This window comes from Chelmon rostratus, chromosome 9, assembly GCF_017976325.1.
Source record: "Chelmon rostratus isolate fCheRos1 chromosome 9, fCheRos1.pri, whole genome shotgun sequence".
Lineage (NCBI taxonomy): Eukaryota > Metazoa > Chordata > Actinopteri > Chaetodontiformes > Chaetodontidae > Chelmon > Chelmon rostratus.
The window spans coordinates 27,626,334-27,644,624 of record NC_055666.1 but is presented as its reverse complement, the minus strand read 5'-3'; the positions used below and the strand labels follow the sequence as shown (position 1 = coordinate 27,644,624).

General features: G+C 46.5%; 1 protein-coding gene across 1 annotated transcript in view; it reads right to left on the bottom strand.

Annotated features, from left to right (window-relative positions):
• Window positions 1–1,115: 1,115 nt before the first annotated feature.
• LOC121611855 (protocadherin-1-like) overlaps window positions 1,116–18,291 on the bottom strand; it is a 174,582-nt gene continuing 157,406 nt past the window's right edge. Inside the window, exon 6 of the mRNA XM_041944565.1 lies at window positions 1,116–1,543. Within this exon, the coding sequence (XP_041800499.1) occupies window positions 1,116–1,543 (428 nt within the window). The remainder of the gene's footprint in view (window positions 1,544–18,291) is intronic.

The window sequence follows — 18,291 nt, the reverse complement described above, 5'->3', positions numbered from 1 at the left end:
TGGCCGATCCACTGAAACACTCAGAACTCAGATTTCATTCAGTCCTGAATAAACTGGCTTCAGTGCACCTTGAACCATTCTGTCCTCTCTAGAACCCAAATTCAAGTGTGTCGTAAAGTTGTAGAGGAGAGAAAAAAAAAATAAGAAAAAGTCTGTTTGTAACTCGGCACCGTCGGTGATGCTCAAGAGTCCAGGTTCCTGCAGTGTGACGGCAAACGCCGCGGCGCCGTTTCTCTGTACATGCGAAGGTTTTTAGTCCATCAAGCCGACGTTACATGAAGATCTCCAGACAGCACGACAGCCACGGATCCACACTGACAGCCACAGCAGTTTCCTGTTGGTAGTATTTACAGCTCTGTACACTGAAAAAAGACCTCTTCACGGCAAGAAAATGAACAGACCTGAAAAAGTTCTCGACAGCGACTCCGGAGGTTGGAAAGCGGCGGCGTTTCCGCGAACGTCTTACGTCGATGACAAGCTGTTCCTGATAAAAACGAGCCCGGTTGATTTGATGCAACTCGGCTCAAAAATGTATTTCCGGGGGCTCCGAAGTCGACAGAGAAAAACGATAAAGAAACACAAATTCAAACAAATCCAAATCCCCAAAAAATCCAGATAGATAGCATTACACAGTATACTTAAGTAGGATTTACAAGATGTACTTCTCCTTCTCCCCCGAAGGTGTTTTTTCTTTTTGTGTTCCAACACGGTAACATAGCCTAAAGCAACGCACAAAAATCCAACTCAAATACGTGAGTAGCTAAATAGTTTCCCATTAAATTATCACAACGATGTGGTGTAGTTTACATTCCTTCCGCAGCAACAGGAGCCGCGTGTTTTCTTCAATCGATTTTAATTAATTCTATTTTACATTTGATTGGTTTCTAGAGGGGGTGGCGGCGGTGGCGGTGGGCGAGGTGGGCGAGGGTCTAAAGCCTTGTACGGTGGATGCAGTTATAAAAAGGACAAAGGGGAGTCGGTGCTGCGGCACAGCGAGTAATAGGCACAGGGGCCGGCAGTGAGGGGGCCGGGACAGGTGGTGGCGAGCAGCGACGGGGGATGATGAGGAGTGTGGGGAGGAGGTGGGTGGGGGTTTAAGGTGGAGAGCTGCGCCCTCACAGGTAGATCTCCCTCTTGGAGGTCTGGCCGGTCGGCGTGGTGGCCGAGTGGTACTCCACCGCCTGGCTCAGTGGGATCTCCTCCAGCCCACAGTCTTTACCGGACGAGTCTCCACCCCCAGGGTAGGCACTGCTGTAGGGCGTCATGAACCGCATGTTGGCCACTTTGGAACTGCTGCCGCCGCCGCCGCTGCCCGCACCACGCTCCTCCATCGTCAGGGGCTTGGGGCTGCCGTTGGCCATCAGCTGCTCCTGTCCGTCCATCTCCTGGTAAGGCACAAAGGTGGACAGCTTGGGGGCGTTCTTGGACACCTTGCGGTTGGGGGAAGGCTGGCCGGGCATCCAGCAGGAGTCGGAGTGGCCGAACTCGGTGCACTCATGGGTGCAGTTACCGGTCATGGCCACGTCGGGAAGAGGCCTGAGGTCTGCAAAGAGAAAGACAAAGAGACGAAGAAAGGATGAGCAACCTGGAAACAGCAGCAGAGGATGAAGAGGTCAGAGATGGACATGACGCTCCCTCAGAGTCCTTTTTAAAAGACACACAGATGAATTGAAGCAGATTTAATCAAACGGGTGGAGAAAAGACGGGTGGATTATGGGAGTTGTATCGTAGAATTATGATAAAATTCCCATGTACTTCTCTTAGATTGAGCCTGATAACAGAAGCAGAAGAGTTTCTGTCTTTTATTTTATCTTTTTTTATTGATGTTTATGATGTTCATGTGCTGTCTTGTGTGTAGTTGCTTGTTTGAGCTCTCTGATTTGAGTTTATCTCCTGGCTGCAGTACAGTTTCCTTTGAGATGATCAAGTTTGGAGGTACAGTTGACTGTACATGGACTGAAGACAGATGAAGGTTTCCAGTCAGACGCTGATATTTCAGTTCGCAGAAGGTTTGGAGTGAACGCTGCCAACAAACCTGCGAGTGTCACAGTTCAGCTGCGTACAGGCTGGCAAGAGCACAACGTTAAAACTGTCATTATCCCTTTATCCACACACGCAGCTCTCCATTCGAAGGAAATTAATTAAAGCTCAGTGAGTATTTTTAAAGTCGCTATCAGTTCGCAAAGTGCCAGGAACGTCGCTTAATTTGTTGCTGAAAGACGGAAACCGCATTTCAAACGGCGGGCGCTGAGCGTGAAACAGGATCAGCTGATTTAAAGGAGGAAAAAAACACGCTCAGATTCGTTAAAACGTTAATTATGTTGCACAAACAGCCAATTAAGGCAAAAATAACAACACTGGAACTGTTTTTTTTTCTTTACCTACAGGAGATGGCACAATGAGAGATGACGCACAGAAGATGCTTCATAAATAATTTCATTTCTGTCTGTATATTAATATCGTGAGTTTTTCTTTGCTTTCTTGTCGTTCTTTTTTTTTAATGGTTTTAACTTTAATCCTGAGCACGCAGACGGACAGAAAATGACAGACGGACGGACGCTGGGCTGAGTTCGCATTTAAAAAATCACAGCTGAGAATGGAAAAAGGTCAGAGATGGAAGCAGAAATATCAATGCGTATGCAGAAAGTAACCTTTCTTCTGTGCGTGACATTAGATCATTCTTTGATACTGGAGGCTGGGGGCTGGAGGGGGCGGAGGGGGGTGCCGGTTCTCCCGGGGAATGGCGCTTATTTCCCAAAATGCCCTCTGCTTCATGCATAATTTAAATTCATTGCCTCCTTTTTGCAAAAGGAGCTACGGTCGGCTTTTCTGTCTGTTTGTGGGTTGATGTGTGCGTTCTAATCCCGGGGAGTGCTGAGTAGCGGCCGCGCTCCGTCTTTTTTCTCCTCCTTCCCCTCCCCACGTTCTCACGCCCGCCGCTGCCGTGGATTTTAGTTTTTAAGCACTTCCCATGCAAAAGCAAGGTGCTTGCAAAAATGTTAAGTCATGTGCGAGTGGCTGCTGAGTTCAGAGCGGCTGTTTAATAAGTGCTTTGCCTCCGAACGTCGTGTCAGCAGGAGGCTTACAGAGCGCCGGCGCCCCCGGAGCTACACGGCTCAACAAACTCTAAACTTGAGTCACAACAGGACGACAACAGAAAAAGGACTCGTGGAAGTTGAGCTGGACTGCAGCCTGCAACTGAGACCTCTGACCTCTGGCTGCATGTCTATGAATGCCGCTGGAACTTTTCGGCCACCAGCGCTCAGTTTCAGCTCAACATTTTGCCGCTGGTCTAACAGCTGCCGGCATGAGTGACGGGGTTGCGTCCACCATTTTTTCAGATCCGTGCTCCTGTTGGAGTAATATCATTGCTCCGTTTCTTATGCTAGGTATTCTGTGACTGCCCTATTTGTACACATAACAGAGTATTTTTACACTGCAGTACTGGTACTTTTACTCGTAAAAGATCTGAGTACTTCCTCCACCTCCCGGAAGACTCACCACCGTTTGTGTTCGTCGCTGAAACGAGCTCTCTGACACTTGTCAGAGTGGAGCGTCTTTCTCGGGGGAGCCATCTTTGAACAGGTGTGTAAGAGGAGATAAACAGGAAGCTAACCTTCTGCTCAAACACGCCTGCGGTGGCGTGATGTGATCAAGCTGTTGCTTCAGTTCCAGCCTGTCTGCGCTGCGCCTCATCTCAAATGAAAGTGTGCAGGTCATGTCAAATGTGCGAAGACTATACAAATAGCATAAAAAATGTATGGATATAATAATAAAAGAAATGTATAAATGTAGTAAAAGAAGAACTTTTCCCACTTTTTGCATGTGTTTTATGTCTATAGACATGAGTCTGTACAGCAGAAGTCACTCCATGTTCACCAATCTGCTTTTCGCCCTCTCTTTCTTGATCAGTATTAAGTTGTTGCACAGATCTTTCACATTAAAAGCCTGTTTGTGGCTCAGACAGCATAATCACTTCCATTCCCGCCTTTCTTGGGATTAAATAGTGAATGGGAACAGTGTCTGTTGAGAAGAGATGTTGTACATTATAAACAAAGAGGACGAAGAGGAAGAAAATTTGCTCTTTGAGATGCTGGAATGCTTTTAATGTGAAATTCATGTGGAGCAGGAAGTGTGGTCTCATTAACAGCAGCATAACAGAGGTGGGGGAAAAAATCTGAGAAGAATGACAGGATGAGACGGTACAACTTGTTCTACTGGTGGATGAGTGCTGTGTGAAGAATTTACAAGAAGAATTTACTTATACGGTACGAAAAACTTTACAAAACAGGGATAATGAAAAATGTATAATCCTGTTTCAAATAAAGGCCTGGCTCTGTCTCCAGAGGTGAAGAAGGCCGTGGTCACTGTTCAAGAATTACTTTAGATATTTTCATATATACGAGTAGGTCATTAGTTTTTTGTATATTTCGTGTATTTTTCATGAATGCCTGTATGAGAGAACTACGTAGGTTCAGGTCCACTACTGCGAAAACATGCACTCGACATACGGCTCAATATAAAACAATAACAAATGAAAAAAACAGAGCGGGGGCCAATCAGAGCGCGACCCTCAGCACAGCGATCTGTAGCTCTAATCACAGGACTTAGCGCTCGGCTGATGGGGGTCGTGTTTGTCCTAATTAAGCACAAGAACTAATTGGCTCTGGTTTGAGATGGAGCTAATTGGCGAGCATGACGGGAGGAAGAGTTTGGGCGGTTGGGGTGGGTTGTGGCTAAGATGTAAGATCAATACCGGGTTTGGTTAATAAGGCCTTCCTCCGGTGCTGGACGTGAGCGGGACGCCGCCGCCGCCGCTCCTCGCCTCCAGCCCGGATCATCATCAAAGCAGCTACGAAGGCTGATCAGATGCTGATTAAGCCTGCTGACAAAGCAGTGTTTACCGCCGCTGACTCTCATTAGTGACTGAGGCACAAACATCACCATCATCTGAGAACTTTGTCACCTCATGAATTAAACATGCGTGCAACAGACGTTCACAGCCTTCGATTCAAAGCCGTCTCTAATTCGCCTCATCGTTAATGTGATTGTTTTAATGGTTGTGTTGTTTAATGTTTTCTTTTGCTATCTCGCTGCATGCTTTTATTGTTTGCGAGCATGGCGATGCTTGTCTGGATGTGATTTGCTGCAGATATTCATGCTTGTTACAGGATGCGGGTATTATTCATTGTTCATTCATCGAGCGAACGCCACGAGCTGCTTGGTGGCCCAGAATGGCGTCCCACGCCTCTACCGATTTTGTAATTTGGAGTCACATGTTTACTTCTAATGCAACCTTCAGTACATGCATGAAGTAGTGAGTCCTTAATGCAGCTACAAGCTTGACCTTCATCCAATCCTGACTCCCCATGTGCAGGTATTCTAGAAAACGCCGTCCTTGTCTCGAGTTGGACGACGGTTACACGTGCTGAGTCTCTGCAGTGGAAAAGGAAGAGGAAAAGCTAAGTCATCAGTTTCAGGTCCACTGGTGGGTGTGATGACCCCTGCGGCCTCACGGGGGCGCTCTGAGGGCTTTAAACTGTAAAGCAAACCACGGGGAGTCGCACAGCGGATGCGGCAGCGTTGCTCGGATATTTCGGGTTTCTCTTCAGTACTTAAGGGAAGTTTGAAAAGTTGTGCGGTAACCCCCGGAGGAGGAGAAGCTATCTCCCCCGCTCTCCACAGCACCCCCCCGGCGAGGCTCGGCGCCGCCGCCGTCAGAGGGCCGGAACGCTGAATTCAAGGTTGCCTCTATTAGTCAAGGCTATTTAAAATGGAGTAGCCCTCCTGAGTTTTCCCCCCTGTAGCCCTTATCTGCACTCCTGAGTTCCAGTTAACCCCGGGGACCCTCGCTCGCCCTGACGGCCTCTCTCTCTGCATAATACACTCCGCTACCTTGGTCACCATTTTCCGGTCAAACTAATTAGATTTCAGAGTCCCCGCTTGGGAAGATGTCAGTGGTATGAAATGAAAATAATTTCCAGATGAGTATCTGACATTTTACGCTGTCGACTGGAGTAAAGAGCCCAGGCGGATTGGCTCCCTCTTTTTCTCCTCCTCCTCCTCCTCCTCCTCCTCTTCCTCTGCTTTTCCACTCCATCACTTTAGTCGCAGAGATATGCTAAATCCTCGTGCTTCCCTCTCTCTGCTCAGTCCTGGGTGATAAATGGAAGCGAATGTACACAAAAGAGAGCTCCTCTTTTTTCTGCTTCTGCTTGAAGTGTTAATGTGTTTAATTACTTTGAAGCTGGGTCGTGTGTGTGTGCGTGTGTGTGTGTGCGTGTGCGTGTGTGTGTGTCGCAGTTAAAGCTGCAGCAGGAAAACCTTCAATTAGTGCCTTTTCTCCGTCGATGACAATGGCTCCAATTTATCTTATAGGAACAATAGAGGAGTGAGAGGAGGTGCAACTGCTCTGAATGCTCAAAGACGTCCAGGAGAAAGCAAACGACATGCTGCCCCCCCCCCCGCCGCAATCAGCCGTGACACCGGCGGCCCACACACACGAGGATACCTTCGCTGCGCAGGCGTGTCCCTGGCTTCGACTCGAGGCCGCGACCACGACGTGAGAGCAGTCGAGACAATGTTTGCGCGGTCATAGTGTCGGATCAGGTGATTGTGGCGTCTTAAATTTCCGTCTCAACCGCACAGAGACAACCTGCGAAGGTGAGGCGGCGAAGGCCAGAGACGACTTTCAGGAGGAGGAATCAACAGCCGTGATGCTCGAAGAGTCCAGAGTCTGATCTGCCGCCTCGACAGTCAAGGTTTGGTTAAGATGAGGCTAAAACTACTTTTCGTGGTGAGGATTAGAATTAAGATTTTGGACACTCATGAATCATCAGTGACAGCTGTGCCGTTGCACAACAGTGATTTCTGCCATCTACAAAATGTGATGCATTGCATTGTGGGACTGTAGCAGAGAGAAGGAGTTCTTGTTTCAGTGTTGAACTCCTGAGGGAGCCGTACAGAGCAGACACACGGTGAATATAACTCACAAACGTGAAAAACGTTTCCTCCTGTTGGTTTCTAGGTAATCTAGCACACAGGTGACACTGACACATCTGTCATCGGGGGTGTCATGACCTGTCAGCATCCTCATGTTGCCTATCAGTGCTCTGTTAAAACAGCTTGTGTGAAGTGTGCGCCTGTTGCGGGCTTCAAATGACCCCTGAGACACCTGAACTCAGAGGAAATCCACCTTCCCGGCAGAGCATCAGGATCAGGACCTCAGACTGAGGACGTCCCTCCACATAGTTTAGATTTACTGAGCAGTGATGCAAACACACTGCTCAGTAAACCTGAGTCTGTATTCATGGTCACACACACACACACACACACACACACACACCATCAGAGGCTCAGTGTGGTCCTGGTTTGTCAGTCAGTGTGTGATGCACTCTCTTACAAATCTAATACCTGACCTAAAAGTCCAGAATTCTACAAAACTTTCCAGGATAATCAAGGATGTGATGAAGACAGAAGAAGAAGATGAAGACGAGTAACAACAAGGTTCAGGTTCGTTTGTTTGATTCTTCTGGTTTTAGGTTTGCTGCTGAACTCATCAAACCTTTGATGGATCGTCAGAGATCTGGTTCAGGTGTTCGTGGTCCACAGAGGAAACACCTGACTGAACACACACCGTCACTCACACACAAACTTTAAATTTGACAAATATCTGACTGAGACTGGCTCGTTAAACGCACTAAAATTTATGTTGAGTGTATGTTTTCATGGTTATCAAGGTGTAGAAGTCCTGAGTCTTTCCAAGTGAAAGGGTGTGGCTAGCCTAGCTTAGCATAAAGACTGGAAGCAAGGGGAAGCAGCTAGCCTGGCTTTGCTCAATGCACAAAATACACCTCTAAAACCCACTTTAGGTGGAGCTACCTGTTGGAGTTATCACTTGGTAATCACGGTGGATCGATCCACCTGGTGCGAGCACAAGTTTACGGCTGTTTTCTCTTTACGGAAACGATGATTTCAGACCTTCAGCTAAACAAACGACATGCAGTTTAAATGAGTGAGCTTTACAGGTGCTGCTAGGTGCACGTTGCACAGTGCTAGGCTAGCTGTTCCCCCTTGCTTCCAGTCTTTATGCTAAGCTAGGCTAACCACGACCTGCTTCCTCACAAAATCACTTTTCACTGTCTGCCACTTTCAAGAAAAGTTGGTGTTTTTCTTTGTTTCTTGCTTCCATCCCTCCTTCCTTTGTTGCCTTTCCGTCCATCAGTCCATCTCCGTCTCCGTCTGTCTCTCTGGTTTTGTGTTCCTGTCTCTCTCTGACCCCCCAGTCTGGCTCTGTGTGGAAACCTTGCCGGCTCTAATTAAACTTTGGGCAGATTAGAACTTTGCCTTGTCAGTCTTTATTCATGCTTAAACAAGTTATTACTTTTTGAGAAATTAAATTAGCCGGCAATTAATTAATCGACACTGAGCTGGGAAAGAGGACGAAGGGGAGGAGGGACGGAGGGGGGCGAGGGGGAGATGAAAGTGGAGGAGAGGAAGACAGGAAAAAGGGGGGAAGAAGTCGGTTTTGGCAGAAAATGAAGGAAAAGGAGACATAGATTTATCTCAAAGAGGGAAGGAAAATGAAAAAAGGGAATTATAGATTTTTAAATGTCATCCGCTCTTTCACTAATTAGCAGGAGAGAACGATGAAGATGAAAATCGTTTGGTTTTTTCTTTCAAACATCAACATGTGATGCTTTCAGGCCCCCCTCCTCCTGCCTCATGCAGAGACGTTATTAGACAGACGACCACTCCCTCCACCCTCCCTCCAGAAAGTTAATTCTCCCTCCGACTCTTTCTGAGAGCAGAACAAACAGCAAACCGGCTCAAATGAGAGAAATATGAGTGTGAGGTATGAATCCATTTGAAAGCCGCTGTGTCCAACCTGGTCTCAGAGCGACGGAGGGATGACAGAGGAAGAGGAGGTGGAGAGGAGGACCTCTGTCCTCCACCCGGTCCTGGTGGACTGCGTGCTGTTGCTGTGTGCTCCTGTCTCTACTTCACTTCCTCCTTTTCTTACTTCCTGCTTTCTTTTTTTTTCCTTCATCACCTGACACAAGTCCATCCCTCCTTCATTCCCCTTTAACTTCCTCGCGACACAAACTCAAAATAAATCCAAACTCGGATTGGTCATCGTCCGGAAATGTCCAGAGCTGCAGTCTGTATTTCCAGCTCCTTACTTGTCTCCTTCTTTCCTTCTTCTCTCCTAACTTTTTTCATCATCTGCTTTCCTTCCTATCCACCAGCATCCGGAGATGATTTTATGGCTGCGCGATTCCATCAGGTGAACATATTCTGAATGTGATTTTCTGCACTTTCACCCTAAATTCAGTCTAAACTCTCTGACATCTGGTGGGATCTCTGCTTAAAAGTTTAAAATCCTAAACTTTGAGCACCATAATTGAGCCGAGGGTCATCGTTAATGTAACGGCTGCGACTGTTGTTTCATCAGAGGCTCAGCGTGATGCAGCATCGCCGACGACGACCTGACCCGTGTGTTTACAAACGCTTTCCCTGCCTCGTCCAACCAGCACCTGCCTCACCTGCCCCACATCCGTCCGGCAGCACTAACCTGGACAGATTCACCGTTTTGGTCGAACCTCTCAGACCTCAGATCAGCGCTGCGGCTCCGGAGCGGCGAGAACGAAACCAAGTTTGGATTTGTAGCGTTTTGTATTTGAGAGCGGCGGCTGAGAGCAAACCAAAGCGAGTGCAATAGAAACCGCCTGAAGCTATATCAAGTACAATAACACAGCAGCTTCTCCTGGCCATAAATATTTGACCACTGCACCCCGTGGTGTGTGTGTGTGTGTGAGACAGAGGCAGGTCATTAAAGATGCTGAGGAACGCGGTTTGTGTTTGCTTTGAATGCACAAACTGACCTGAATACACACATTGTGGCTGATCTGAGAGCTGGCAGCCGCAGCACATCTGCATCTCTTCACAGGGAAACTCGCTCACTCAGTCTTTCACTGACGACGTCTCACTTCGGTAATTTTACGCAGGAGCTGCTCGTACTGTAAACCAGCCGCGGCAGGGCCTTCATATCTGATTGGTTAAGGGGTTTTTTTTGTCTCGTTTACTGAGATTTATGACCAACTAGTCGATCGACGATTGTCTTAGATTCACATTTCTGTTGTTGCCAGATTTAACTGCACGCTACCTTTACTCAGCGAGTCCAAACAGACAGTCAGTTGGTAGATTTTCTTGAATGAGCAAGGATTGTTAGAAGCAGATTTAGAAATGGCTGCCGTCTGCACAGTCAAACTTTTGGTCCAGGTTTTCTGAGGCCTGATCGAAGAGTCTGTTACCTTCTAACATGTGGACACGTGTGTGACACCTTCACAGTGAGTCTGCGGTCAGTTTAACTGCGGCTCGGATTAGTTTCACCGGTCAGCTGACTGCTAATGGAGCCAGAGGCGGCGGTGCTGTCGCCATGGTTACCTGCAGTTCAATACAGTTGCACAAAGTAAGAAGTATTTCCATAAGTCCCGCTCACGGCTCTAAACTGTCCTGACTGGATCAAACATCTGTCCAATAAAACATCTGGTTCGAGTTTAGAAAATGGAAGGTAAAATAATCCTGTGGACAAGAAAGCTGACCAGTCGACTACGACTCCCAGGATGCATTTCAGGGAGAAAGCTCGAATGAACGCTGAGCTGAAGCTAACGATGAAACCGTTTCAATGAATCCTCTCACTTTCTGGATCTGTGAACGTTTTATTCCCAGCTGCTGTCACGAAACATTTTGGGATTTGCTGCAGCTCCGTTTTCACACCTCCGTCTTCTTCTCTATGGCGACAGCAGCTGAGGCTCATGGGTATTGTAGTTTGCAGGATCATCCAACCGATTAAACTGCCAACTGCTTAAAGTGATTAAAACTGACACAACACGGACGTCCACAGCGGTTCAAGTATGTCGTGTGTTTCTGTGCTGAGGGAAACCTTGAACTAGTGCCGTTATAATGTCTCGTTAATATCTCACCTGTGGCTTTTAAATAATGTTTTCCGACTTTACATTACTCGTACATATAGTTAAACAGTGGATATTGTACAGATGTTACATAAAATAATAATAAATAAATGTAACACGTCTCACTTTGAAATAAAAAACCTAAATGCAGAAGCTCCGTGTGTGTTTGTGAGGCTGTGAAATGTGACGGTATCTGATGAAACAGCTGTAATGAAGCTCAGATTGTTTGAAAGGAGGCAGATTTCCTCCTTTAATGTTTCCGCTGAGATGGAGACGTGACTCTTGTGTGAATTTGCTGTCAGACCGGACTTACGGGCCTGTCAGCGCTGTTTTCCGTGCATCAAACAATCACTAACGTTGTAGGTTTAAAGTGTTCCTGTTTACGCCTGTCTCTCGACGTTAACTCACACACTCGCACATCAAACGGCGAGCTGAGACAGTCAACCAAACTCAGTGACCCCCCCCCCCCCCCCAACTCTAACAGACGCGTCCGCGTTCGTCCCGACTGGAAATAACTTCAACCGACCGGAAAAGAAACAAACCCGAGAAACCTGCAGATCAGATCTGAAAAAGGACAGAATTAGCGTCGAGGTGAAATAAATCTGCACGGTGAAAGAAACGCCAACCAGTCAATTATTAATAGTGCAGAGGAAGAAAGAGCGCGCGCGCACACACACACACACACACACACACCCCTGTGGAATCGGCCTACTATGAAGGAAAAATTCAATTATCCTACAAAAGTGAATAAATTTGTAGCCTCGCAGCCCGTGGCTGTAGCTGCTGCTGCCATCTCCCAGGATGCATTTGGGGATCATATGGAAGGGGGGGGGGGCACACAGGAGGGCTGAAGCATATTAATGAGACATTGCAATCTTTTAAATCTGTCACAGTGAAAACACACTCAGATGGATATCCGAGTGTGTGTGTGTGTGTGTGTGTGTGTGTGTACTGAATTCAGATATGCAGTAATCAGAGATGTACAACATGAACCAGATGTGCTCCAACACACATTTTCTTAGTTATGAAGTGAAAGTAGTACATGTAGTAATTGATGTACCACATGTACAGGACGAGTACTGCGAGATGTACAAATGAGAACACGTAGCGGAAGTACAAGTAGCACCAACAATGTTCTAAATACTTTTAGTGTGTCAATACACTAAGTACTAGGTTCAGTAATAGTATGTGAAAGTCAGATATTGTAAATATATTAGAGGTATTATAGGTGCAGAGGTAATGTACTACATGTACTACAGGGTAATATTTGGTGTTCCTGTGGTTGCATTACAGCACTTCATGCACTGCACAGACTAATTCAATGTAAGTGATGTATGTGAGTACTTCATGTATGTGAGCCGTATGTACTACATTTACTACAGATGTACTACATGTGCTGTAATCATGACAACATCACGACGACTAAGCAGATACTGACTTTTGTATCAGGAGACGCCGTGAAACGTCTTCCTCCATGCCGTCCGTCTGTTAGCATGGACGTTAGTGTTAGCATGTTAGCATGCATGCTGATGTGTCAACACGATGTTATGTATTTTCACTGTGGCGATCGCCGCCCACACAGGATTTTCTGCCGCCGTTCGAATGAGACCGTGAGATGCTGACAGCCGTGGACACGTTGGTGGAAGTCTCCTTAAAGACGCGACGATTCTAAAATCAATCACATTTCTTTGATCAACATGACAAACGTTATATTATCTGCTCTTAGCTGCTAATTATCAGCAGATCTCCCCCTCTACAGCAAGCTGCTAACAGCTAACGTGGTTATGAGATAATAATGATGTGAAGAGCAGCTCGGTCTGATCGTCAGGCCGCGTGATGATCCAAGGTGTCCTGAACGCCGCTCCCTCTTTATCAGCAGAGTCTGGACAAAGTTTTTAGCCTCACAAGCAAAAAAGTATAAAGAGAGCGAAGCAACTTCTGCATCCAGTCGACACGTTTGATGCCGCGGTGACGAGCAGCCTCTCTGTCGCCGCCCGTTTGTCAGCAGCAGGTTTTCATGTTTCCTCACTGATCATTTCTGTCTTTTACGACTCTAAACCGATCGCGTGTTTCCGCTCCGAGCGGCTTCCCGTTTGATCCGGCGGTAACGGTCTACCTGCGGCTGATTGATGCGTTCTCATGTTTCCTGCTCACACGGCGGAGCGCCGCGGCAGACAGATTGATGGCGACATGTATGACCAGCTGCAGAAAACAACATGTGACAGGCGTGTTGAGCAGCGGCGGCAGCACGGTGACGAGCTGCACAGGCAGTGTCACGTTGTGGATCTTTAGACTTGTTAATGCTGCGAGAAAGGCCACCATTGCTGTGTTGTCAGAAGAGGTTGAGGACTGAATATAGGAAGCCTTGGACCAAAACTAAGCTAAGAAACATTATTTTTAATCTCTTTTCTGTCCTTTGAGCATCTTCAAATTAGATGAAGTCCTCGTTTTTCATTCGTGTCTGTATTTTTTTCAAATATTAGACAAAGTACAGACCTAAAAAAAGAACCAAAATCCCCAAAACTGGAACGCAGGAAGAGAAGATTCACTCACGCTCGAGCAAAACGAGGAACATAATAAATTATAACCACCCTCCCGTTTTATGTTTACTCATAAATTCCGACGACACCAGAGATTTAGATCAGAACGCATCCTTATTTCAACGGACTGAAAGCAGCTCCGAGGACTCTCAAACCGTCTCGAAAAGGGGCCGAAACTGTGCAGAGAGATAATTTGACTGAGAGGAAAAAATGAGCACGAGGAAGGCTGCAGATAAACTTCCTGTCAGGCTTTGTGTCATTTTCTACAGTGAGATGAAGTTTGCAGAAGATTTTTTTTTTTTTTTTTTTTAATGGAGGAAATAAAGTGTGACAGACATTTTTTTCCTCCCCTGCTGGAAATGTAAAAGAGAAACGTCCTCAAACAGAAGTCGAGTCCGTCACTGTGCATCGAGGCTGGAGCTCGGCGATGCTGCTCTCTGGAGGAAAACTGCTTCACCGACTGAACTTCATGTGGAAGAACTGGTTCAGTGCATCTGCGGAGAGAAGGAGCTGCAGCTGCATAACACTGAAGGAAGGAGGGAAGGCTGGTTTTCTGTGTGCAATATCTCTCTGAATCAGATCGCTTGTAGCCAGAGACGAAAGTAAGAATATAAAACAGGAACAGAATAGAAAAGCAATTAATGAAATAGAAACGAACAAAAAAAAGTGGATCTTGAGCCGCCACAGAGCTGCAAAACACACGAGTCAGTGCAGATATTGTAGAAATAAATCTATTTTAAAATGTCAGCTTCACGCTGTTCCGGAGCTTTCGATCATCGCACGAGCTTCATCAGCACACAGAGTTCATTTTTGAGCCGACGGGGACGAGAAATCCTGAGAGGGTCCGAGGTGATCGCCTGCACCAACAGTGTTAAAAACTACAGATCCGACAGACGTGAAAGTCCTCCACAGGCGTCGTTTTAAAAGAGAGTTTCTGGTGGAAATGAAACTAAAATCCAAACATCTCTTTCAGCTTCTGTTCAGGGTCTTTGAGTCTGACTGGTGCAACCTTGACAGCTGAAGTCGGTAATAAAAGCCATCGTGTTGTTCCTGAATTAAAACAAACAGCCTGACAGTCGCCTCCACTCTGACTCCTCTCTTTGACGCAGCGGCTCATTAAATGATCCAGAAAACTACTAAAAAGCGTTTCAATTTAACCTCCAAATGACTGCAGACCTGTACGTGAGCGTCCTTCTCCTCCATCCGTCCATCCTCTCTTTATCCTTTCCTTTATTCTGCCTCTCTTTCATCCGCTAATTCCTGCTTTCTGCATTTACTCCACATTTCTTCCTCCTCGTGTCCATCTGTCTTTTATCCTTTGTTCCTCCTTACTTTTGTTCCTTGCCCACACTCTAAAACTTTCCTACCTGCACCTCTCCGTCTCTCCCTCTCTCTCGACCCTGACGTCCCATCGGTCTTTGTTCTTCCTCTCCGCAGCATCTACAGCCAGCGGGGAGGAAGAGGGACCAGACCTGCTGAGATCAAAGTTGGCTCATTCTTTATGTGAGTGTGTGTTTAAAAAAAACAATCCAGGCCGGGAGAGAGAAGCAGCTACTCGAGTAAAGTTTGGAGGAAAAAGGTCCGGCCGTGCTGCAGCGAAGAGGCGACGTGTTCCCGGAAATCAACGGAACAAAATGATCACTGGATGAGAAATAAAAACCTCAAAGTCAGAGAAGTGCAAAGACATTCAGTTCAGCTGGAGTCTGAAGGAGGAAGCATGAGCGCGATGCTGTCAGAGCTTAATAAGCACAGCTATTATCACTGATATAAATCACCGAGAAACAAAACCCACCGAGCACTCGACCGTCCATGTGAAAGGAAAATGTGAGAGTCTGCAGACGACTGAAGAGGAGCTGAATAAAATCAGAGAAAGTCAGAATAAACCCACCAAACTCGAGGCCTTGACGAGACTCTGCTGCAAAAACAGAATCTGATATGCGTTGCCTCTATAGTTGAGTTTCATACAAAGCAGGTCTCAGGGACGAAGCTGGAGGCAGCGTGGTAAAAAAAAATACAGCTGTCAGCGATCAGATTTCCTCTGCTGGTCTTTTAAAGAGATAATTATATGTTTGCAATAGGAGTTGATTGCTCTTTTGCCAAATTGTAACTGGCCAAAATCCCACTAAAATGCTCACATGCACAGGATGAATATCTCTTTAAAATACTTCTGGCTGCTTGTAAGAAAGCCATCAGACAGAAACTGATGCAGGAGTCAGCCATGGCGGCCCGGACGGCGGCTGTCAATGGAGTAATGAGACGGAGAAACGTACCTCTAAAGACGACGATATGAAGAATACTGGGAAATACTGGGAAAAATGGACCATGAACATGTCCAGTAGCTGTAAGATGAAACCTATTACACTGACTCGCTCATGTCGACCTGCACGTTCAGCTTAAAAATATCAACTCATCAACTAAGCCATCAATCACCCTCTTAACTTAATGATTATTCATGTCCAAACTTCAACAGAGACCGATCCGTCACTAAATCTGTCCTCTGACGATCATCCAGTGGTCTAACGATCGATTGTCTCCAGCAGAACGTCTGATATTTAAAGTTCACTGCACACAAAAAGAAATCAGACTTAAGCGAGTCTGTTTTCAGGTTTTATTCTGCTCGACTCGGCGGCACGAGCTCGTCTTCGTACAAGACAGGAAGCGAGCCGGAACATCATGGAGGGATGGAGAGACGGAGAGGCGGAAGACACAAAGACGGGAAAGATGGAGGAAGTAAGGATGGAAGGACGGAAGGAAAGACGAGCGGAAGGAAGGACCAAAGCGAATGAGAGAGAGACGAAACTCCAGAGAGGCGACTGTGATCCTCTGCTTCAGGCTACAGCTAACCCCCCCACACACACACACAGTGTCTCTGAGCTACCACACTGGGGTCAAAGGTCGGTAGAACGCCTGGAGCTGAACCTGAACCAGAACCTGCAGCTGACAGGACGGCACTGAGCGATGTGCGAGGGTTTCTATCTGTTGTCTGTTCAGTGTCACGTGCTTTATATACAGAGGTACTATATGTGTGTACTGTGTACATGTACCACAGAAACAAATGACGGAAGCCAATTTACACCTCGTCTCCTAGCAACGTTGGCTCTTAGCCGTCAGTCAACTGTTGCCGTGGGAAACACCCACAGTCGTTTAGATTTCCTCACACGGAAAGTTTCAGCTCCACCGTGTCACAAGTTGATTAAATCCCAATCAATAAAGACACGGACGATTAATAAATAAACTCATGTTGTCTGCTGGCATAGAGAGTCTACTGAAGAGGAGCAAGAGGAGGAAGAGGAGGAGGAGGAGGAGCAGGAGGAGCTTGGACGGTGGTATCGTTGGTGCTGATGAGTCGACTTTATTTCTATCTCTTTCTTTCTTCATCAGTTCAGACCATCTGTATGGACGATGTTTCTCTGAACCAGCTGGCAGGCGATGAGATGGTGTGTGTGTGTGTGTGTGTGTGTGTGTGTGAGAGTGAGGGAGGATTGCCAGATCAATAGGCAGCAGGAGCCCCAGTGACTTATGGGATAGATCAGTGCTACAGAACTGCTGGTTGTCCTGATAACACACACATACACACACACACACACACACACACACACACCTTTCTATTTATAATCTATTTACTGTTAAACTACAGCAGAGGGGTCAGAGGGCACACATGAAGCCATACATTACCTGTGTGTGTGTGTGTGTGTGTGTGTATGCATGTGAAGTGTGTGCGCGTGTGTGTGTTGTAGCTCATTGGGATGCAGACTGCAGAGCCGGTCAGCATCTTGTTCAGAGGCAGACCATATGTCTGCTACACACATTAAAACACACACAGACACTCGTGTGTGTGTGTGTGTGTGTGTGTGCAAGTGTGCGAGTGTGTGTGTGCGTGTGTGTGTGTGTGTGCGAGTGTGTGTGTGTGCTGGTGTGTGATGGTCTCAGACTTCAAAGCTCTCCATACGTTAGTCTGATGATCCTCAAATGTTCCTGGAAGGTTTTGACTTCTATCCCGCTCACCAACAAACAGCAGATTAACATCATCATTTGATTATTCACGAACATGAAGGGCGTCTGGTCCCTCTTTGCTGTCTGAAAGGTCAGAAAATTTAGTTTTACACAATAATATTAACTCAAGGTCCACTTACAGTTTTTTAGCTGTTTGTTTTGAACGCTCTGAGGCAAACGCCATCTTTGCACGGAGCGTTTCGCCGCGCCGCTCGCTGAGCTCGTCGCTTCGGCTGCAGACGAGCGTATCGACATTTTAAGACGTTAGCGGCGGGACAGTAAGAGAATAAAGCTCAAAGACATTTAATAAGAAGATGGCTGGAGGTCTTTGCTGCATGACCCCCCTTCCTCTCTAACACGGCTGATAATGACCAAAAAACAATCCCTAAAAATAAATATTATATGTGTTTTGATTACGTTTGATTAAATGCACGACAAAGATATATGTGCAAAGAAATATGTTCACATGTTTAAATTAGCTTCCCAAGGGGACGTGTCTAATCTCTGAAAACCCTGGCTGGTGGATTAAAAGCACCACGCTGAGACTGTAGTCGTGTTTATCAGCATCTTCCTCTCCGGGTGATGAATTTTAAAGTTCATTCCTGACTTCAGTGTCACTTCTGAGGCAGGCTGGTGTGAAAATGATCCTCTTCACACTTCGACTCATGCAATTTACATGTATTAATGTATCTAATGATTTAACGCTTTAATAAATGGACTGTGAAGTATCTGAAAGATCTTCATCAGTGTGCATTCGACTCAAAGACTGTCATCCAAGTCAGCGC